Genomic DNA, 22,886 nt, shown 5'->3' on the forward strand with positions numbered 1-22,886 from the left:
TGACAAGGCGTTGCCTGGGGGAGGAGGAGGAGGAGGAGGGCGGTGAGCGGTCGGTCTCCTGTTAGTGGGAGCAGCGTCTCGATGCAAATCCACGACAGAGTGTTTAAGCAGGAGATGGCGAGGCGATGGTGGGTTTTCAGCAAAAATGTCCCTTCGTTTTATTCTTTTAAACGTACTTTCATTCGGTTGTGATAGGTTTCTAGGTTGGAGGCGGATGGGGGCGGGCTCGGGGAACGTCTTTGCGTCACGCTTGGGACTCGACCAATTGGCTGCCTCCGCTGCGCGTCCCGGGGCAACGGGCGCTTCCGGTGCGGGGCGGGCCTTTTCGTGTCTATGAGCGGAGTTGCCCGTTAATTGGTCTCGCAGCCTGTCAATCAGTTGTGGGAGCTGTCGTGGGGGGGCTTTGTCAAGTTAACGAAGCAGTTTCCCTTCCGAAAAAGATGTCATTTCTACCCATTGCTACCGATCTAATGTCAACTTTTACCTGCATTAATGTGTTTCACGGTTATATTTGACCAGTGGTCAAGTCGGGGTTTGAGGACCTGTTACGTTAGGACTTCATTCGCTGGAGTGCAGGAGATTTGATAGAATTGTGAGGGGTAGAGATACTGTAAATGCTGGCAGGCCTTTTCCATTGAGATTGGGTGAGGCTGCAAACACAGGTCATGTGTTAAGGATGGAAGGTGAAACGTTTAAGGGAAACATGAGGGAGGGGGGAACTTCTTCACAAGTTCTTCATGCCCAGCAGGGTCTTGCGATTGTAAAGGAAATGTTTTAAAAAAAGTAATACTTTTGGACCCCATAGAAGCTGCTGCATCTGAGTGTTCCCAATCAGTCCCTGCGTCCGTCACTCCAGTGCTTACCCACTTCTGTCACTCACCTATCCCTGCTTCAGTGGACCCCACCCCAGCCCTCTTTAAGACATAGTCATAGTCATACTTTATTGATCCCGGGGGAAATTGGTTTTCATTATAGTTGCACCATAAATAATAAATAGTAATAGAACCATAAATAGTTAAATAGTAATATGTAAATTATGCCAGGAAATAAGTCCAGGACCAGCCTATCGGCTCAGGGTGTCTGATCCTCCAAGGGAGGAGTTGTAAAGTTTGATGGCCACAGGCAGGAATGACTTCCTATGACGCTCTGTGCTGCATCTCAGTGGAATAAGTCTCTGGCTGAATGTACTCCTGTGCCCACCCAGTACATTATGTAGTGGATGGGAGACATTGTCCAAGATGGCATGCAACTTGGACAGCATCCTCTTTTCAGACACCACCGTCAGAGAGTCCAGTTCCATCCCCACAACATCACTGGCCTTTCGAATGAGTTTGTTGATTCTGTTGGTGTCTGCTACCCTCAGCCTGCTGCCCCAGCATACAACAGCAAACATGATAGGAGCAGAACCTTAGGTTTTCAGCCCATCGAGGCTCCTCTGCTGTTACATCGTGGCTGATTTATTACTCCTCTCAATGTCATTCTCCTGCCTTCACCCTGACTAATCAAAGAACTTCTCAACCTCTGCTTTAAATAAATCCAGTGACTTAGCCCCCGCTTTGGCAATGAATTCACGGATTAACCGTCATCTGGCTGAAAAAATTCCTCCTCATCTTGGTTCTGAATGGACGTCCCTCTATTCTGAGGCTGTGTCCTCTGGTCCTAGACTCCCCCACCCTTGGAAACATCCTCTCCACATCTACTCTATTTAGGCCTTTCAATATTTGATAGGTTTCACTGAGATGCCCCCCTCATTCTTCTGAGCAGTGAGTACAGGCCCAGAGCCATCAAACACTCCTCATACAGTAACCCTTTTCATGCTCCTGAACTTCCTCTGGACCTGCTCAATGCCACTGCATCCTTTCTGAGACGTGGGACCCAAAGCTGCCCCTTTGTTGTAGTGGATCGACCCGATGCAAGGACAACAGTACCACAAATACACTAACTAACACACGCAATCCTTTCTCAAACTTTACTCTTTATTCATAGCGTGCTATGGGGGAAGTTACAGACTGATCTCCCAAAGGAGCCAGTCCGGAGACTGCCCCCGAATTACACAATTCTCCACAATTTTTAACATTGATCAGGTAGCAGGAAATCTTACGATTACAAGTTTAGACAATATTAGATTCATTTCAATCACATGCTAAGATACAACTAGATGTAAAATGATCATTAGTTATAACTATTTTAAGCCAAAGCTAGCCCATCAGTTCCTCATTCGGGCACCTTCCCCTTTTCTCTAAAAACATTCTAATCCCTACCCTATTCTTCCCGTATTTAGCTTGAGATGCTTTTGCACGATCAGATTTATTTCAACCTTTGCCTCTCTTTACAGAATAATGACCAGTACGTCACCTGTTTCTTTTTGACTTGTCCAAAACAGTAAGCTAAGGTGCCCACAAGGTGATTGATCATTAGTTAATCATTGTTCTTAGTATTTAACTATCTCTCTACTCCAGTACCTTCCCCCTCCCCTCCTCCACTTCAGCTACCCTCCACCCTCCTCTGTGCTTAAATGACACGCCCACCCTCCCTTGTTCCTGCCCACCGCACCCCTGCTGCAGCTCTCCAGCCCAGCCCAACCGCACACCTCCTTGCTGTGAACATTTACAGGCCCCTACCCCTCCCTGTGGCTGTGTTCCACTAGTCTCCCCACCCCTTCTCCCAGCTCTAGAATTCTCTCCTGAAGCCCCGCTGCCCCTCTCTCCTCTTCGTCCTGGCACTGTCAGACCCAGTGTGGTGAGGTGTCTCGGTATTTCCTCCCTGTGGAATGTGTGGGTTTCCTCCGGGTTCTCTGGTTTCCTTCCACAGTCCAAACACGTACCGGGCAGGCCAGTGGCTGATTGCCCTGCGATTAGGTCAGGGTTAAATTGGGGATGCTGGGCGCTCTGTATTTCAAAATAATGAACACTCCTCGGAAGTAATGTGGCATTTTTTGCTGTGTCATACATAGCTACTCAATAAAGAGTGGCTGACTTTAAATGGAGGTTCTCTGCAGCCGTGTCAGTGAACCGCCGGCACTTAAAATGCTTTCATTGATTTCTAAAACAGCAGTTGAGGTGATAGAGGAAATGACAGAGTAACCGGAGAGGGCAGAAATCAACCTGCTGGAGGAACTCTGTGGGTCGAGCGGAGTCTGTGAGGAGAATCGAAATCGGGTGTGTCATCACATACACTCAGTGGCCACTTTATTAGGTACAGGAGTGGAACCTGGCGTGGTCTTCTGCTGCTGTCGCCCATCCACTTCAAGGTTCAAAGTGTTGTGTGTTCAGAGGTAATCTTCTGCACCCCACTGTTGTAACGTGTGGTTATTCTGTCAGCTTGAACCAGTCTGGCCATTCTCCTCTGAGCTCTGTCATTAACAAGGTGTTTTCACCCAAACAACTGGATGTTTTTTGGGTTTTTTTTGCACCATTCTCTGTAAACTCTAGAGACTATATTGTGTGTGAAAATCCCTGGAGACCAGCAGTTTCTGAGATGCTCAAACCACCCTATCTGGCACCAACAATCAGTCCACAGTCAGAGTCACTTGGACCACATTTCTTCCTCATTCTGATGTTTGGTCTGAACAACAGCTGAACCTCTTGACCATGGCGGCATGCTTTTATGCATTGAGTTGCTGGTTATATATTTGCATTGTCGAGCAGGTGTACCTCACTGGGAATACGTTGGGGAATGTGTTGTTTTGCGGTGTGTGTACAGGTCCCCCAATCGTCGGTGGGAATCAGACGAGCAAACGTATACCGAGATCAGAATCACTGACGTGTGTCCTGAAGTGTGTGTGTTTACATCAGCAGTAGAGCGATACAGAAAAATTACAGCCAGAATACAGAGGGACACATCAGGACGGTACACTTTGGCCCAATTAAGCGGCTCTCCCAATTAGCTGAAGTTTCATGGAAATAGTTTTAAAAAGTATGAAAAAGATAAACTTTTAACTGAATAACAATTTTTTTTTGGCGTGTGCCTGTGTGCTTGCGAGTCTGTGCGTCTGCGTGTCCGTGATGATGAATTTCTCATGGCTTTTTTACAAGGCGTGGAGCGAAAGAGAGACCGTGTGGCGAGCCACTTCTCACACAGATATTTTCACAGTATTTTCCCTTTATTTTACCAGGTCGAGTTGCGATCTCGACACTCAACCCGGCACGGATGGAAAGCCTACTCGGAGGCGGACCCGACTGGTTTCGAACCCGGGAACCTCCACTTCCGAGTCCGGGGCCGAAGTCGTTGCGCCACCTGACAGCCCAACTGAATAACAAATTATGTATTTAACAGGACAGATTATAGCACTACCAATTCTACTACAGTACTATAAAACTGTGTATTAGTTCCTAATGGTTGGGGGGTGGGAATCAAATTAAAGAGGCTAGGTGTGAGGAGGTTAGTTCACAACAGGGGGATGGGAACCAGTGCAGAGAGACAGAGGGGTGTAAAGTGAGGGTAGAAGCAAAAAGTACTAAGGAGAAAAGTAAAAGTGGCAGGCCGACAAATCCAGGGCAAGCATTAAAAAGGGCCACTTTTCAACATAATTGTATAAGGGCTAAGAGAGTTGTAAAAGAGCGCCTGAAGGCTTTGTGTGTCAATGCAAGGAGCATTCGTAATAAGGTGGATGAATTGAAAGTGCAGATTGTTATTAATGATTATGATATAGTTGGGATCACAGAGACATGGCTCCAGGGTGACCAGGGATGGGAGCTCAATGTTCAGGGATATTCAATATTCAGGAGGGATAGACATGAAGGAAGGGGAGGTGGGGTGGCGTTGCTGGTTAAAGGAGAGATTAACACAATAGAAAGGAAGGACATAAGCCGGGAAGATGTGGAATCGATATGGGTAGAGCTGCGTAACACTAAGGGGCAGAAGACACTGGTGGGAGTTGTGTACAGGCCACCTAACAGTAGTAGTGAGGTCGGAGATGGTATTAAACAGGAAATTAGAAATGTGTGCAATAAAGGAACAGCAGTTATAATGGGTGACTTCAATCTACATGTAGATTGAGTGAACCAAATTGGTAAAGGTGCTGAGGAAGAGGATTTCTTGGAATGTATGCGGGATGGTTTTTTGAACCAACATGTCGAGGAACCAACTAGAGAGCAGGCTATTCTGGACTGGGTTTTGAGCAATGAGGAAGGGTTAATTAGCAATCTTGTCGTGAGAGGCCCCTTGGGTAAGAGTGACCATAATATGGTGGAATTCTTCATTAAGATGGAGGGTGACATAGTTAATTCAGAAACAAAGGTTCTGAACTTAAAGAGGGGTAACTTTGAAGGTATGAGACGTGAATTAGCTAAGATAGACTGGCAAATGACACTTAAAGGATTGACGGTGGATATGCAATGGCAAGCATTTAAAGGTTGCATGGATGAACTACAACAATTGTTCATCCCAGTTTGGCAAAAGAATAAATCAAGGAAGGTAGTGCACCCGTGGCTGACAAGAGAAATTAGGGATAGTATCAATTCCAAAGAAGTAGCATACAAATTAGCCAGAGAAAGTGGCTCACCTGAGGACTGGGAGAAATTCAGAGTTCAGCAGGGGAGGATAAAGGGCTTAATTAGGAAGGGGAAAAAAGATTATGAGAGAAAACTGGCAGGGAACATAAAAACAGACTGTAAAAGGTTTTATAGATATGTAAAAAGGAAAAGACTGGTAAAGACAAAAGTAGGTCCCCTGCAGACAGAAACAGGTGAATTGATTATGGGGAGCAAGGACACGGCAGACCAATTGAATAATTACTTTGGTTCTGTCTTCACTAAGGAGGACATAAATAATCTTCCAGAAATAGTAGGGGACAGAGGGTCCAGTGAGATGGAGGAACTGAGGGAAATACATGTTAGTAGGGAAGTGGTGTTAGGTAAATTGAAGGGATTGAAGGCAGATAAATCCTGAGGGCCAGATGGTCTGCATCCTAGAGTGCTTAAGGAAGTAGCCGAAGAAATAGTGGATGCATTAGTGATAATTTTTCAAAACTCGTTAGATTCTGGACTAGTTCCTGAGGATTGGAGGGTGGCTAATGTAACTCCACTTTTTAAAAAAGGAGGGAGAGAGAAACCGGGGAATTATAGACCAGTTAGCCTAACGTCGGTGGTGGGGAAACTGCTGGAGTCAGTTATCAAGGATGTGATAACAGCACATTTGGAAAGCGGTGAAATGATCGGACAAAGTCAGCATGGATTTGTGAAAGGAAAATCATGTCTGACGAATCTCATAGAATTTTTTGAGGATGTAACTAGTAGAGTGGATAGGGGAGAACCAGTGGATGTGGTATATTTGGATTTTCAAAAGGCTTTTGACAAGGTCCCACACAGGAGATTAGTGTGCAAACTTAAGGCACACGGTATTGGGGGTAAGGTATTGGTGTGGGTGGAGAATTGGTTGGCAGACAGGAAGCAAAGAGTGGGAATAAACGGGACCTTTTCAGAATGGCAGGCAGTGACGAGTGGGGTACCGCAAGGCTCAGTGCTGGGACCCCAGTTGTTTACAATATATATTAATGACTTGGATGAGGGAATTAAATGCAGCATCTCCAAGTTTGCGGATGACACGAAGCTGGGTGGCAGTGTTAGCTGTGAGGAGGATGCAGGGTGACTTGGATAGGTTGGGTGAGTGGGCAAATTCATGGCAGATGCAATTTAATGTGGGTAAGTGTGAAGTTATCCACTTTGGTGGCAAAAATAGGAAAACAGATTATTATCTGAATGGTGGCCGATTAGGAAAAGGGGAGGTGCAACGAGACCTGGGTGTCATTATACACCAGTCATTGAAAGTGGGCATGCAGGTACAGCAGGCGGTGAAAAAGGCGAATGGTATGCTGGCATTTATAGCGAGAGGATTCGAGTATAGGAGCAGGGAGGTACTACTGCAGTTGTACAAGGCCTTGGTGAGAACACACCTGGAGTATTGTGTGCAGTTTTGGTCCCCTAATCTGAGGAAAGACATCTTTGCCATAGAGGGAGTACAAAGAAGGTTCACCAGATTGATTCCTGGGATGGCAGGACTTTCATATGAAGAAAGACTGGATGAACTGGGCTTGTACTCGTTGGAATTTAGAAGATTGAGGGGGGATCTGATTGAAACGTATAAGATCCTAAAGGGATTGGACAGGCTAGATGCAGGAAGATTGTTCCCGATGTTGGGGAAGTCCAGAACGAGGGGTCACAGTTTGAGGATAGAGGGGAAGCCTTTTAGGACCGAGATTAGGAAAAACTTCTTCACACAGAGAGTGGTGAATCTGTGGAATTCTCTGCCACAGCAAACTGTTGAGGCCAGTTCATTGGCTATGTTTAAGAGGGAGTTAGATATGGCCCTTGTGGCTACAGAGGTCAGGGGGTATGGAGGGAAGGCTGGGGCGGGGTTCTGAGTTGGATGATCAGCCATGATCATAATAAATGGTGGTGCAGGCTCGAAGGGCCGAATGGCCTACTCCACCTATTTTCTATGTTTCTAATAGTTATTGGCAGAGGAATTCATCCAGTATACACTGCTGTGTACTTTCGATTGACTCTAAACAAACAAAATCAGTGCAGATACCGAGTGCAAATAATGGACTGACTTTAAACAATGCTATCTACAATTGCATCCTCCTGATCTACTTTCATTGTAACATTCAAGAATGATTCATAGTCCCTAACCTGAAACAGTGAAGTCAAATCATTTTCACTTCCGGCTGTTTCTGCATTTCCAGGCGTAAATGCTTGCAAGTGCAATGAACAAAACAGTTCTGAATTGTCTTGCTGCTTATTTCTTGCCAACTATCAGAGACAAAAATCATTGCTTTTTAAACATAGACGTGACTGACGTTACTTAAACACTGATCGCTGTAACCATGGAATAGTGTTTAACTCCCGCATGACATGTACGCGACTGAGGCTAGTAAGAAACTGTTTGGCAACAGTGTCCTGTCCCATTTAGTGTCCCAAATAAACAAAGTGAATCTGGGTACAGTGGCGTGCAAAAGTTTGGGCACCCCGGTCAAAATTTCTGTTACTGTGAATAGCTAAGTGAGTAAAAGATGAACTGATTTCCAAAAGGGATAAAGTTAAAGATGACACATTTCTTTAATATTTTAAGCAAGAAAACTTTTTTATTTCCATCTTCTACAGTTTCAAAATAACAAAAAAGGAAAAGTGCCCGAAGCAAAAGTTTGGGCTCCCTGCATGGTCAGGACTTAGTAACACCCCCTTTGGCAAGTATCGCAGCTTGTAAACTCTTTCTGTAGCCAGCTAAGAGTCTTTCAATTCTTGTTTGGGGGATTTTTGCCCATTCTTTCTTGCAAAAGGCTTCTAGTTCTGTGAGCTTCTTGGGCTGTCTTGCATGCACTGCTCTTTTGAGGTCTATCCACAGATTTTTGATGATGTTTAGGTCAGGGGACTGTGAGGGCCATGGCAAAACCTTCAGCTTGTGCCTCTTGAGGTATTCCATTGTGAATTTTGAGGTGTGTGTAGGATCATTATCCTGTTGTAGAAGCCATCCTCTTTTCATCTTCAGCTTTTTTACAGATGGTGTGATGTTTGCTTCCAGAATTTGCTGGTATTTAATTGAATTCATTCTTCCCTCTACCATTGAAATGTTCCCCGTGTCACCGACTGTAACACAAGCCCAAAGCATGATCGATCAACCCCCATGCTTAACAGTTGGAGGGGTGTTCTTTTCATGAAATTCTGCACCCTTTTTTCTCCAAACATACCTCTGCTCATTGCGGCCAAAAAGTTCTATTCAAAAGGTTCAAAGGAACATCTAAACAAGCCTGATGCATTTTGGAAACAAGTCCTGTGGACTGATTAAGTTAAAGTAGAACTTTTTGGCCGCAATGAGCAAAGGTATGTTTGGAGAAAAAAGGGTGCAGAATTTCATGAAAAGAACACCTCTCCAACTGTTAAGCACGGGAGTGGATCGATCTTGCTTTGGGCTTGTGTTGCAGCCAATGGCACAGGGAACATTTCACTGGTAGAGGGAAGAATGAATTCAATTAAATACCAGCAAATTCTGGAAGCAAACATCACACCATCTGTAAAAAAGCTGAAGATGAAAAGGGGATGGCTTCTACAACAGGATAATGATCCTAAACACACCTCAAAATCTACAATGGAATACCTCAAGAGGCACAAGCTGAAGGTTTTGCCATGGCCCTCACAGTCCCCTGACCTAAACATCATCGAAAATCTGTGGATAGACCTCAAAAGAGCAGTGCATGCAAGACGGCCAAAGAATCTCACAGAACTAGAAGCCTTTTGCAAGGAAGAATGGATGAAAATCCCCCAAACAAGAATTGAAAGACTCTCAGCTGGTACAGAAAGCGTTTACAAGCTGTGATACTTGCCAAAGGGGGTAGTACTAACTAAGCATGCAGGGAGACCAAACCTTTGCTTCCGGCCTTCTTCCTTTTTTTGTTGTTTTGAAACTAAAAGATGGAAATAAAAAAAATTTTCTTGCTTCAAATATTAAAGAAATGTGTCATCTTTAACTTTATGCCAGTTGAAAATCAGTTCATCTTTTACTCGCTTAGCTATTCACAGTAACAGAAATTTTGACCGGGGTGCCCAAACTTTTGCACGCCACTGTATCTTGTTGATTTTTTAAAATTTAAGAGTTGATCCAAATAAACGTCTGCTCTGATTAACTGATGGCTCAGTTTATTGGCATCCTCTGTTCCATACCAGGCGGTGATGCAAGCACTCTGAATGCTCTCTGGAAATGTGCATTTCCTCAAAGCATCCTGGGTTGCGACTTCGAGCTCCTCCAGTTCATTCCAATATTTGCATTTCAAAAGAATGAGTCTCTAACTGGTGAATCAGAATGATATTCAGCAGATTGGCCACATTGCTGATATACCTAGATGTCTGCGTGGGGTAAGGGATCTGGAAAGTTATTAGATCAGAATGCTGTACAGGCCATTCGGCCCATGATGATATGCTGACCTTTGAATCTGCTCCATGGTCAATCTAACTTCTCCCTTCCTACGTAGCCAATAACTCTCGTTTGTTCATCCCTCTCAAAAAGATGCTGAAGGGACTCAACAAGTCCAGCAGCATCTGTGGAGGGGAATAAACAGTCGATGTTTTGGCTGAGATGCCTTCATCTTCCTCTTCTGACGGACTTGCCTCTTACCCCTTCTCTTCTCTCATCTGTCCATCACATCTCTCTGCTGCCCCTCCTCCTTCCCTTTCTTCCATTGTCCGGTGCACTCTCCTCTCCTATTAGATTCTTTCTTCTTCAGCCCTTTATCCTTCCCAGCTTCTCACTGCATCCCTCTCCCTCACCCAGCCACCTTCCCTCTCACCCATCCCCTCCCAGCTTCTACCCCCTTCCTTTCCAGTCCTGGTGAAAGGTCTGGGCCCGAAACATTGACTGTGTATTCCTGTCCATAGTTGCTCCTTGACCTGCCCAGCTCTTCCAGCATTTTGTGTGTCTGTGTGTGTTGCTCTGGATTTCCAGCATCTGCAGAATCTCTTCTTTTGATATTTCTTTCCTCCATGTGCCCATCTAAGAGTCTTAACTGCATGCAGTTATTTGAAGGAAGATGTTCTGGTTTTGGAGGCGGTGCAGAGGAGGTTCACCAGGTTGATTCTGGAGATGAGGAGAGATCAAGTCACCTGGGCTGTCTTCAGTAGAGTTCACCACAGTGAGAAGGGATCTTATAGAAATGTATAAAATTACAAAAGGGATAGATAAGATCGAGGCAGGAAAGTCCTTACTACTGGTGAGTGAGACTAGAACTAGGGAACTTAGCCTCAAGATTCGGGGAGTAGATTAGGACGGAGAACCAGAGGCCACAGTTGAAGAATAAGGGGTAGACAATTTGGAACGGAGTTGAGGAAAAACTTTTTCACACAGAGGGTTGTGGTTCTGTGGAATGCTCTGCCCCAGAAGGCAGTGGAGGCCAATTCTCTGGATTCTTTCAAAAAAGAGTTAGATAGAGCTCTTAAAGATAGCGGAGTGAAGGCAGGAACAGGGTACTGATTGTGGATGATCAGCCATGATCACAGTGAATGGTGGTGCTGACTCGAAGGGCTGAATAGCCTACTCCTGCACCTATTGTCTATTTCCCAGAGAGTAGTGAACCTGTGGAATTCTCTGCCTAGGGAAACAGCAGGGGCGACCTCACTAAATAGATTTACAACACAGTTAGACAGATTTTTATTTGTACAGCAGGGGAATTGAAGGTTGTGGGGAAAAGATGGGTGGGTGATCACAGGCAGATCAACATTAGTCGTACTGAGCAGATTCGACGGGCTGGATAGCCGATTCCTGCCCCTGGTTCTTATTGAAAGGCTGATCAGACTCAGCGGGGCAGTTGGCCGACTCCTGCCCCTGGTTCTTATTTATTTAAGTGTGGAATAGGCCATTCTGACCCTTCCAGCCGTGCCGCCCAGCAATCGTCCGATTTAATCCTAGTCCAATCATGGGACAATTTACAATGACCAATTAACCTACCAACTGGAATGTCTTTGGACTGTGGGAGGAAATCGGAGCACCCGAAGGAAACCCACGCCGTCAGTCATTGGGAGAACGTTCCACTCCTTCCAGGCAGCGCTGGGAATCGAACCTGGATTGCCTGTGCCATAAAGCACTACGCTACCGTGCTGGGTTTGTGTCTGTAACATATCAGCCTCTATCACCAGCCCTGACACACCCATCACTTTCTGTGTCTGTATATGAGAAAACTACTGACGTCTCCCCTAAACTTGGCTGCTCTCTCTTGTGGTACTAGGCACTGCCGTCCTGGAGAAAGGTGGCGGCTGTCCACTCCATCGACGTCTCTCACAATCTTGCACACTCTCTGTCAGGTTGCTTCTCGTCATCCCTCATTGCAAGAGACAAGCCTGGGCTTACTCAGCCGTCCCTAATAAGAGGCACGTTCTCTGATCCGGCTAACTTATTTTCCAATACAGCCCAGTGAGCCAACCCATGTGACCAATTTAACTACAAACCTGCATGTCTTCAGAGTGTGGGATCCCATACCTCATTGCAGGAAGGAAGGAAAGAAAGTGGGTAAAGTCTTGGGGTCCGACTGCAACATCCTGGGATCTTACAAGGAGCACCAAAAATTCTGCCGATTTGGGGAAGGTTCCATTAGAGGGGCAAGTGGTGAATCTAACTCCTCTATCTGGAACAGAGAGGAAGTTAGGGAGCTTAATCCAGTGGGGAAAGAATATTAGAGGCTGGTGTTGGTGTTGGAGTTGGGTCATGTTGCTCAGTCTGAGACCAGGAGACTGTAAGACATGGGGGTAAAACCAGTCCCTTCAGCCCATCTAGTTTGTGCTGAACAATTGATCTGCCTTGTCCCATTGACCTGCACCCCGATCCCCCTCCCCGCTGCCACCTCGTTCAGCACCCGTTCCTTTCTCTCTCCGCAGAGGGGCGCGTGATCCCACCTCTCCCTGACGGATTCCCAGTGCCTCTGGGATGGCAGCAGTCTGGCAGCAGGTTCTCGCCGTAGATGCCAGGTAAGCAAGCCCGTTTGTCCGCATCGCTCAAGGCCAGGGGCTGCTTAGTGCGGTCTTTCTGCTAATTCCCACACACCGAGTCACCAGGAGTCCTCACCCTGTCACCTCTAATCTGTGTCGTTCCTCAATCACACTGCATTTCCTCGTGCCGACGTCTGTCAGCTTGTGAATAGAGAAATCCCTTTTTATACAGACAGAAGGCGGTGGGGCGGGGATGCTGTTAACACAATGCCCATCGGGCACATTATTTTTTACCCCCTCCCTCTCCCTGTCACACACCACCTCCTCGATCTCCCGTTTTCACCCCTCAGCCTCAACCAGCCACCCCCACCCATCTCATCACTCATCCCCCCCGTCTTGCCCCCCCGCCTCACCTCTTACCCTGCCTCTCCCCTTGAAACCTCCAACACTCGCTTGCCTTTCCTCACCTCGTCTCCCCCACGACTCCCCTCAGCCCGTTTCCCACTACCAGCTCTGAAGCGGCCCTGCCAGTCTATTCTCACTGCGGTTTCCTCACCCCCACCCCCAGGTACAACGCCTACCGCACCTCCAACTTCCCGCAGTTCCGCACCCAGTACATTCGGCGGCGCAGTCAGCTGTTGCGGGAGAATGCCAAGGGTGGCTACAACCCCCTGCTGCGCCACCAGTACCTGAGACTTCGCAGCCTCCTCCTCGCCCAGCGCTACGGAGCTCTGTCCGAGCAGAGCAGCTTCCGCGCCCACAGCAACAGCGTCCGCAGCAGCCGCACCACTCTCGACCGCATGGAGGTAACGACGGGGCCGGGGAGGGAGGGAGGGAGGGAGGGCAGAACACCTTCCTCACACTGGGGCAGGCAGGGAAGGAGCGGGTGCGGTTCTCAGAGGTGAGGGAGAGAATCCAGGGCATGATAATTCTCCCCTCCCCTTTCCCCCCAGCAGAAAATACTCACAAGGGTGTTATCAGGACTTGGGAGGGAATGGGAGAAAGCGGAAGGGGAGAAGAGGGGTGAGGGGAGGAAGAGGAGCGAAGGGGAAGAATGAAAGGAGTGGAGGGAAGACAGAGAGGGTGGGAGTAGAGGCGATTGTAGGGAGGGAGGCTCCCTCTTTGTGGGACTTTGGAGGAAGTGGGTAATGGGGTAAGAGATCAGTTCAGAGGCTGAGGTGAAGGTGGGAGAGGACTTACGCCCCCAACAGTGGTGGTGAATTTCTGGGTGTGGGGGTGGGGGCATGGGTTTTGGACTGAAATCTACAAGAGGGACAGACAGTTTGAGGAGTGTCCAGAGGAGCTATTGGGAGTAAATACAACAGGACTGCTGGAGGGGCTAGCATCATCTCCATAAGCCCACGAGCACTGGGCTGCAATGTCTGATGGAGGGTTTTATTTGGAGAGCGAGTCCATTATTCGCCTGCGATTTTAATCCATCCTCTCTCTGCCCCACTGCTCAGTCTTCTCGAACCATGTCTCCCCGCAGGACTTCGAGGACGAGCTGCGAGCACAGGGCTCCAGGGGTCACAGGCGCTCTGTCAGCCGGGGCTCCTACCAGCTGCAGGCCCAGATGAACCGCGTGGTGTACGAGGAGAAGTGAGTTCCCGGCTCCGGCTCGCGTAGACCCTCTCGCAGAAGACTACACGACCCGGCGGGTGGAGCCGCTGCTCGATCCCAGCTTCCGGCGCTGTGTGTGTGTGGGGCTAGGTGGGGGTGAGGGGCTGTGTGTGAGAGTGTGTGTGTGGGTGAGGGGCTCTGTGTGTGTGTGTGTGTGTGTGTGTGTGTGTGTGTGTGTGTGTGTGGGGCTGTGTGAGTGTGTGTGTGGATGAATGGCTGTGTGTGTGTGGGTGAGTGTGTGAGGCTGTCTGTGTGAGGGGCTGTGTGTGTGTGGGGCTGTGTGAGAGTGTGTGTGTGTGAGAGTGTGTGTGTGTGAGAGCGTGTGTGTGTGTGGGGCTGAGTGTGTTTGTGGGGCTGTGTGTGAGAGTGTGTGGGTGAGGGGCTGTGAGTGTGTGTGAGGGGCTGTGTGTGAGAGTGTGTGTAGGGCTGTGTGTGTGTGTTTGTATGTGGGGCTGTGTGTGGGTGAGGGGCTGTATGTGTGTGAGTGTGAGGCTGTGTGTGTGTGAGTGTGTGAGGCTGTGTGTGTGTGTGAGAGAGAGTGTGTCTGTGTGTGGGACTGTGTGAGTGTGTGTGTGGGGCTGTGAGTGTGTGTGTGTGGGTGAGGGGCTGTGTGTGTGAGAGTGTGTGTGGGGCTGTGTGGGTGAGGGGCTGTGTGTGAGAGTGTGTGTGTGTGGGTGAGGGGCTGTGAGTGTGTGTGTGGGTGAGTTTGTGTGGGGGGCTGTGTGTGAGAGTGTGTGTGTGGGTGAGGGGCTGTGAGTGTGTGTGTGTGAGAGTGTGTGGATGAGGTGCCGTGAGTGTGTGTGTGAGGGGCTGTGTGAGAGTGTGTGTGTGGGTGGAAGGGCTGTGTGTGTGGGTGAGGGTGTGTGTGTGTGTGTGTGTGTGGGTGAGGGGCTGTGAGTGTGTGTGTGGGTGAGGGGCTGTGTGTGTGTGTGTGGGTGAGGGGCTGTGTGTGTGTGTGTGTTTGTACGTTCTCCCCGAGACCACATGGGTTCCTCTTACACCCCCCCCCCCAGTACTTTGGTTCCCCCTCCGTCAGAACAGCCTGCAGGGTTGGTGGATGAATCGTTTCTCGTGTGTGTGTGTGTGAGAGAGAGAGGGGTGTGTGTGTGTGAGGGGCTGTGTGTGTGTGTGTGTGTGTGTGTGTGTGAGAGAGATGGCATGGTGAGTGTGAGTGGGTCACGCTGAGCAATACAGAGGGGTGAGTGGGGAGAGGCAATGTCTTGTCAGGAACTGGAGGCTCTCTGTGCCAGAGTGTGGAGAAGGGGAGATGAGACAGGTTACGACTGCCCCCTTTCTCTCCTGTGGGTGGGGAGCAGGTAGGGTGTGGTAAGGGAATGTGTGGGAGAGTTTGTGACTCCCCCCTGTCCTGTGCAGGCCCCCAGGCAGTCTGGTCCCCACGTGTGCGGCGGAGGCGAGCCGTGCCATGGCCGGCGACACCACCCTGAGTGAGAACTACGCCTTCGCTGGCATGTACCACATCTTCGATCAGCACGTTGACAAGGCCGGTGAGTGTGGGCTGGGGGAGAGGGACAGCTGAGGGGTGTGCAGAGAAGGGGAGGTGGGTTGGTTCGGGTTGGGAAAGAGTTGTAGTTGTCCTATGACCCTGTGACAGTATACTGAGGCCTGTTCCTATGCAGCTGCCTCACCAGTGAAGCAGAATTAGGCCACTCAGCCCATTGATCCACTGTGTGATTCAGCCATGGCTGATTTATTAACCCTCTCAACCCCATTCTCCTGCCTTCTCCCCGCAACCTGGCTCCTTCAGTAATCAAGAACCTATCAACCTCTGCTTTAAATAATTTGACCTCCACATGTGTCTGTGGCAATGGATTCCACAGATTCACCACCCTCTGGCTAAAGAAATTCCTCCTCTCCTCTATTCTAAAGGGACATCCTTGTATTCTGAAGCTGTGCTCTCCTGGTCCTAGATTACCTCACCACAGGAAAAATCCGCTCCACATGCAGTCCATTCAGCATTTGATAAGTTTGAGATTTCCCCCTCCCTCCAGTGAGTACAGGCCCAGAGTTAACAGCTCCTCGTGTTAACCCTTTCATTCCTGGGAAATGTCTTCTGGACCCTCCCCAGCATATCTTTTTTTAGATTAGGGGCCAAAACTGCTCTCAGTAATCCAAAGTGCAGTCTGACCAATGCCTTATAAAGTTTCAGCATTATATCCTAACTTTTATGTTCTAATTTCCCTAAAATGTACATTAACATTGTATTTTCTTTCCTCACTACCAACTCAAACTGAAGGAAACCTAATAATATTAGTTGTACAGCGTTAGGCAATTAAAAATTCCACATATTCCCCTCCCCTCTCCGTGACCCTGTATGTCTCCCTCTCCCTGCACAGTGCCCAAGGTGCAGTTTGCTGACCCTGTCTCCTCTCCCTGCACGGTGCCCAAGGTGCAGTTTGCTGACCCTGTCTGTCTCCCTCTCCCTGCATGGTAGGGGAGGAAATGGGGGAGATCTTAAATAGGTTTTTTGCGTCTGTGTTTACTAAGGAAATTGGCATGAAGTCTATGGAATTAAGGGAACCAAGTAGTGAGATCATGGAAACTGTACAGATTGAAAAGGAGGAGGTCCTTGCTGTCTTGAGGAAAAATAAAGTGGATAAATCCCCGGGACCTGACAGAGTGTTCCCTCGGACCTTGAAGGAGACTAGTGTTGAATTGCAGGGGCCTTGGCTGAAATATTTAAAATGTCGCTGTCTACAGGTGAGGTGCCGGAGGATTGGAGAGTGGCTCATGTTGTTCCGTTGTTTTAAAAAGGATCGAAAAGTAATCCAGCAAATTATAGGCCAGTAAGTTTAACGTCAGTAGTAGGTAAGTTATTGGAGGGAGTACTAAGAGACAGAATCTACAAGCATTTGGATAGACGGACTTATTAGGGAGAGTCAACATGGCTTTGTGCGTGGTAGGTCATGTTTGACCAATCTATTGGAGTTTTTCGAGGAGGTTACCAGGAAAGTGGATGAAGGGAAGGCAGTGGATATTGTCTACATGGACTTCAGTAAGGCCTTTGACAAGGTCCCGCATGGGAGGTTAGTTAGGAAAATTCACTTGCTCGGTATACATGGAGAGGTGGTAAATTGGATTAGACATTGGCTCAATGGAAGAAGCCAAAGAGTGGTGGTAGAGAATTGCTTCTCCGAGTGGAGGCCTGTGACTAGTGGTGTGCCACAGGGATCAGTGCTGGGTCCATTGTTATTTGTCATCTATATCAATGATCTGGATGATAATGTGGTAAATTGGATTAGCAAGTTTGCTGATGATACAATGATTGGAGGTGTAGTAGACAGTGAGGAAGGTTTTCAGAGCCTGCAGAGGGACTTGGACCAGCTGGAAAAATGGGCTTAAAAAATGGCAGATGGAGTTTAATACTGACAAGTGTGAGGTATTGCACGTTGGAAGGACAAACCAACGTACAACATACAGGGTTAATGGTAAGGCACTGAGGAGTGCAGTGGAACAGAGGGATCTGGGAATACAGATACAAAATTCCCTAAAAGTGGCGTCAAAGGTAGATAGGGTCATAAAGAGAGCTTTTGGTACATTGGCCTTTATTAATCGAAGTATTGAGTATAAGAGCTGGAATGTTATGATGAGGTTGTATAAGGCATTGGTGAGGCCGAATCTGGAGTATTGTGTTCAGTTTTGGTCACCAAATTACAGGAAGGATATAAATAAGGTTGAAAGAGTGCAGAGAAGGTTTACAAGGATGTTGCCGGGACTTGAGAAACTCAGTTACAGAGAAAGGTTGAATAGGTTGGGAGTTTATTCCCTGGAGAGTAGAAGAATGAGGGGAGATTTGATAGAGGTGTATAAAATTATGATGGGTATAGATAGAGTGAATGCAAGCAGGCTTTTTCCACTTAGGCAAGGGGAGAAAAAAACCAGAGGACATGGGTTAAGGGTGAGGGGGGAAAAGTTTAAAGGGAACATTAGGGGGGGCTTCTTCACACAGAGTGGTGGGAGTATGGAATGAGCTGCCAGACGAGGTGGTAAATGCGGGTTCTTTTTTAACATTTAATAATAAATTGGAAAGTTACATTGATGGGAGGTGTATGGAGGGATATGGTCCGTGTGCAGGTCAGTGGGACTAGGCAGAAAATGGTTCGGCACAGCCAAGAAGGGCCAAAAGGCCTGTTTCTGTGCTGTAGTTTCTGTGGTTTCCTCTCCCTGCACGGTGCCCAAGGTGCAGTTTGCTGACCCTGTCACCCTCTCCCTGCACAGTGCCCAAGGTGCAGTTTGCTGACCCTGTCTGTCACCCTCTCCCTGCACAGTGCCCAAGGTGCAGTTTGCTGACCCTGTCTCTCTCTCTCCCTGCACGGTGCCCAAGGTGCAGTTTGCTGACCCCGTCTGTCTCCTCTCCCTGCACAGTGCCCAAGGTGCAGTTTGCTGACCCTGTCTCCTCTCCCTGCACAGTGCCCAAGGTGCAGTTTGCTGACCCTGTCTGTCTCCTCTCCCTGCACAGTGCTCAAGGTGCAGTTTGCTGACCCCGTCTGTCTCCTCTCCCTGCACAGTGCCCAAGGTGCAGTTTGCTGACCCTGTCTCCTCTCCCTGCACGGTGCCCAAGGTGCAGTTTGCTGACCCTGTCTGTCTCCCTCTGCCTGCACGGTAGGGGAGGAAATGGGGGAGATCTTAAATAGGTTTTTTGCGTCTGTGTTTACTGAGGAAACTGGCATGAAGTCTATGGAATTAAGGGAACCAAGTAGTGAGATCATGGAAACTGTACAGATCGAAAAGGAGGAGGTCCTTGCTGTCTTGAGGAAAATTAAAGTGGATAAATCCCCGGGACCTGACAGAGTGTTCCCTCGGACCTTGAAGGAGACTAGTGTAGAAAAATGCAGGGACCTTGGCTGAAATATTTAAAATGTTGCTGTCTACGGGTGAGGTGCCGGAGGATTGGAGAGTGGCTCATGTTGTTCCGTTGTTTTAAAAAGGATCGAAAAGTAATCCAGCAAATTATAGGCCAGTAAGTTTAACGTCAGTAGTAGGTAAGTTATTGGAGGGAGTACTAAGAGACAGAATCTACAAGCATTTGGATAGACTGGGACTTATTAGGGAGAGTCAACATGGCTTTGTGCGTGGTAGGTCATGTTTGACCAATCTGTTGGAGTTTTTCGAGGAGGTTACCAGGAAAGTGGATGAAGGGAAGGCAGTGGATATTGTCTACATGGACTTCAGTAAGGCCTTTGACAAGGTCCCGCATGGAAGGTTAGTTAGGAAAATTCAGTCGCTAGGTATACATGGAGAGGTGGTAAATTGGATTAGACATTGGCTCGATGGATGAAGCCAGAGAATGGTGGTAGAGAATTGCTTCTCTGAGTGGAGGCCTGTGACTAGTGGTGTGCCACAGGGATCAGTGCTGGGTCCATTGTTATTTGTCATCTATATCAATGATCTGGATGATAATGTGGTAAATTGGATTAGCAAGTTTGCTGATGATACAATGATTGGAGGTGTAGTAGACAGTGAGGAAGGTTTTCAGAGCCTGCAGAGGGACTTGGACCAGCTGGAAAAATGGGCTAAAAAATGGCAGATGGAGCTTAATACGGACAAGTATGAGATATTGCACGTTGGAAGGACAAACCAACGTGCAACATACAGGGTTAATGTTAAGGCACTGAGGAGTGCAGTGGAACAGAGGGATCTGGGAATACAGATACAAAATTCCCTAAAAGTGGCGTCACAGGTAGATAGGGTCGTAAAGAGAGCTTTTGGTACATTGGCCTTTTTTAATCGAAGTATTGAGTATAAGAGCTGGAATGTTATGATGAGGTTGTATAAGGCATTGGTGAGGCCGAATCTGGAGTATTGTTTTCAGTTTTGGTCACCAAATTACAGGAAGGATATAAATAAGGTTGAAAGAGTGCAGAGAAGGTTTACAAGGATGTTGCTGGGACTTGAGAAACTCAGTTACAGAGAAAGGTTGAATAGGTTGGGACTTTATTCCCTGGAGCGTAGAAGAATGTGGGGAGATTTAATAGAGGTATATAAAATTATGATGGGTATTGACAGAGTGAATGCAAGCAGGCTTTTTCCACTTAGGCAAGGGGAGAAAAAAACCAGAGGACATGGGTTAAGGGTGAGGGGGGAAAAGTTTAAAGGGAACATTAGGGGGGGCTTCTTCACACAGAGAGTGGTGGGAGTATGGAATGAGCTGCCAGACGAGGTAGTAAATGCGGGTTCTTCTTTAACATTTAATAATAAATTGGAAAGTTACATTGATGGGAGGTGTATGGAGGGATATGGTCCGTGTGCAGGTCAGTGGGACTAGGCAGAAAATGGTTCGGCACAGCCAAGAAGGGCCAAAAGGCCTGTTTCTGTGCTGTAGTTTCTGTGGTTTCCTCTCCCTGCACGGTGTCCAAGGTGCAATTTGCTGACCCTGTCTCCTCTCCCTGCACAGTGCCCAAGGTGCAGTTTGCTGACCCTGTCTCCCTCTCCCTGCACAGTGCCCAAGGTGCAGTTTGCTGACCCTGTCTCCCTCTCCCTGCACAGTGCCCAAGGTGCAGTTTGCTGACCCTGTCTGTCGCCCTCTCCCTGCACAGTGCCCAAGGTGCAGTTTGCTGACCCTGTCTGTCGCCCTCTCCCTGCACAGTGCCCAAAGTGCAGTTTGCTGACCCTGTCTCCCTCTCCCTGCACAGTGCCCAAGGTGCAGTTTGCTGACCCTGTCTGTCTCCCTCTCCCTGCACGGTGCCCAAGGTGCAGTTTGCTGACCCTGTCTGTCGCCCTCTCCCTGCACAGTGCCCAAGGTGCAGTTTGCTGACCCTGTCTCCCTCTCCCTGCATGGTGCCCAAGGTGCAGTTTGCTGACCCTGTCTCCCTCTCCCTGCACAGTGCCCAAGGTGCAGTTTGCTGACCCTGTCTGTCTCCCTCTCCCTGCACGGTGCCCAAGGTGCAGTTTGCTGACCCTGTCTGTCTCCTCTCCCTGCACAGTGCCCAAGGTGCAGTTTGCTGACCCTGTCTGTCTCCTCTCCCTGCACAGTGCCCAAGGTGCAGTTTGCTGACCCTGTCTGTCTCCTCTCCCTGCACAGTGCCCAAGGTGCAGTTTGCTGACCCTGTCTGTCTCCTCTCCCTGCACGGTGCCCAAGGTGCAGTTTGCTGACCCTGTCTCCCTCTCCCTGCATGGTGCCCAAGGTGCAGTTTGCTGACCCTGTCTGTCTCCCTCTCCCTGCACAGTGCCCAAGGTGCAGTTTGCTGACCCTGTCTGTCTCCCTCTCCCTGCACGGTGCCCAAGGTGCAGTTTGCTGACCCTGTCTCCCTCTCCCTGCACAGTGCCCAAGGTGCAGTTTGCTGACCCTGTCTGTCTCCCTCTCCCTGCACGGTGCCCAAGGTGCAGTTTGCTGACCCTGTCTGTCTCCTCTCCCTGCACAGTGCCCAAGGTGCAGTTTGCTGACCCTGTCTGTCGCCCTCTCCCTGCACAGTGCCCAAGGTGCAGTTTGCTGACCCTGTCTCCCTCTCCCTGCATGGTGCCCAAGGTGCAGTTTGCTGACCCTGTCTCCCTCTCCCTGCACAGTGCCCAAGGTGCAGTTTGCTGACCCTGTCTGTCTCCCTCTCCCTGCACGGTGCCCAAGGTGCAGTTTGCTGACCCTGTCTGTCTCCTCTCCCTGCACAGTGCCCAAGGTGCAGTTTGCTGACCCTGTCTGTCTCCTCTCCCTGCACAGTGCCCAAGGTGCAGTTTGCTGACCCTGTCTGTCTCCTCTCCCTGCACGGTGCCCAAGGTGCAGTTTGCTGACCCTGTCTCCCTCTCCCTGCATGGTGCCCAAGGTGCAGTTTGCTGACCCTGTCTGTCTCCCTCTCCCTGCACAGTGCCCAAGGTGCAGTTTGCTGACCCTGTCTGTCTCCCTCTCCCTGCACGGTGCCCAAGGTGCAGTTTGCTGACCCTGTCTCCCTCTCCCTGCACAGTGCCCAAGGTGCAGTTTGCTGACCCTGTCTGTCTCCCTCTCCCTGCACGGTGCCCAAGGTGCAGTTTGCTGACCCTGTCTGTCTCCCTCTCCCTGCACAGTGCCTAAGGTGCAGTTTGCTGACCCTGTCTCCCTCTCCCTGCACAGTGCCCAAGGTGCAGTTTGCTGACCCTGTCTGTCTCCCTCTCCCTGCACGGTGCCCAAGGTGCAGTTTGCTGACCCTGTCTGTCTCCCTCTCCCTGCACGGTGCCCAAGGTGCAGTTTGCTGACCCTGTCTCCCTCTCCCTGCACGGTGCCCAAGGTGCAGTTTGCTGACCCTGTCTCCCTCTCCCTGCACGGTGCCCAAGGTGCAGTTTGCTGACCCTGTCTGTCTCCTCTCCCTGCACAGTGCCCAAGGTGCAGTTTGCTGACCCTGTCTGTCTCCCTCTCCCTGCACAGTGCCCAAGGTGCAGTTTGCTGACCCTGTCTGTCTCCTCTCCCTGCACGGTGCCCAAGGTGCAGTTTGCTGACCCTGTCTCCCTCTCCCTGCACGGTGCCCAAGGTGCAGTTTGCTGACCCTGTCTCCCTCTCCCTGCACGGTGCCCAAGGTGCAGTTTGCTGACCCTGTCTCCCTCTCCCTGCACGGTGCCCAAGGTGCAGTTTGCTGACCCTGTCTCCCTCTCCCTGCACGGTGCCCAAGGTGCAGTTTGCTGACCCTGTCTGTCGCCCTCTCCCTGCATGGTGCCCAAGGTGCAGTTTGCTGACCCTGTCTGTCTCCCTCTCCCTGCACGGTGCCCAAGGTGCAGTTTGCTGACCCTGTCTGTCTCCCTCTCCCTGCACGGTGCCCAAGGTGCAGTTTGCTGACCCTGTCTGTCTCCTCTCCCTGCACGGTGCCCAAGGTGCAGTTTGCTGACCCTGTCTCCCTCTCCCTGCACGGTGCCCAAGGTGCAGTTTGCTGACCCTGTCTGTCT

General features: G+C 49.3%; 1 protein-coding gene across 1 annotated transcript in view; it reads left to right on the forward strand.

Annotated features, from left to right (window-relative positions):
- The window catches only part of wdr13 (WD repeat domain 13), a 26,456-nt gene continuing 3,570 nt past the window's right edge, over positions 1-22,886 (forward strand). Inside the window, exons 1-5 of the mRNA XM_063035313.1 lie at positions 1-128; positions 12,357-12,446; positions 12,976-13,213; positions 13,897-14,006; positions 15,402-15,532. Coding sequence (XP_062891383.1) covers positions 12,406-12,446; positions 12,976-13,213; positions 13,897-14,006; positions 15,402-15,532 — 520 coding nt within the window. The 5' untranslated portion in view covers positions 1-128; positions 12,357-12,405. The remainder of the gene's footprint in view (positions 129-12,356; positions 12,447-12,975; positions 13,214-13,896; positions 14,007-15,401; positions 15,533-22,886) is intronic.

Source organism: Mobula hypostoma, chromosome 28 (assembly GCF_963921235.1).
Source record: "Mobula hypostoma chromosome 28, sMobHyp1.1, whole genome shotgun sequence".
Classification (NCBI taxonomy): Eukaryota; Metazoa; Chordata; class Chondrichthyes; order Myliobatiformes; family Myliobatidae; genus Mobula; species Mobula hypostoma.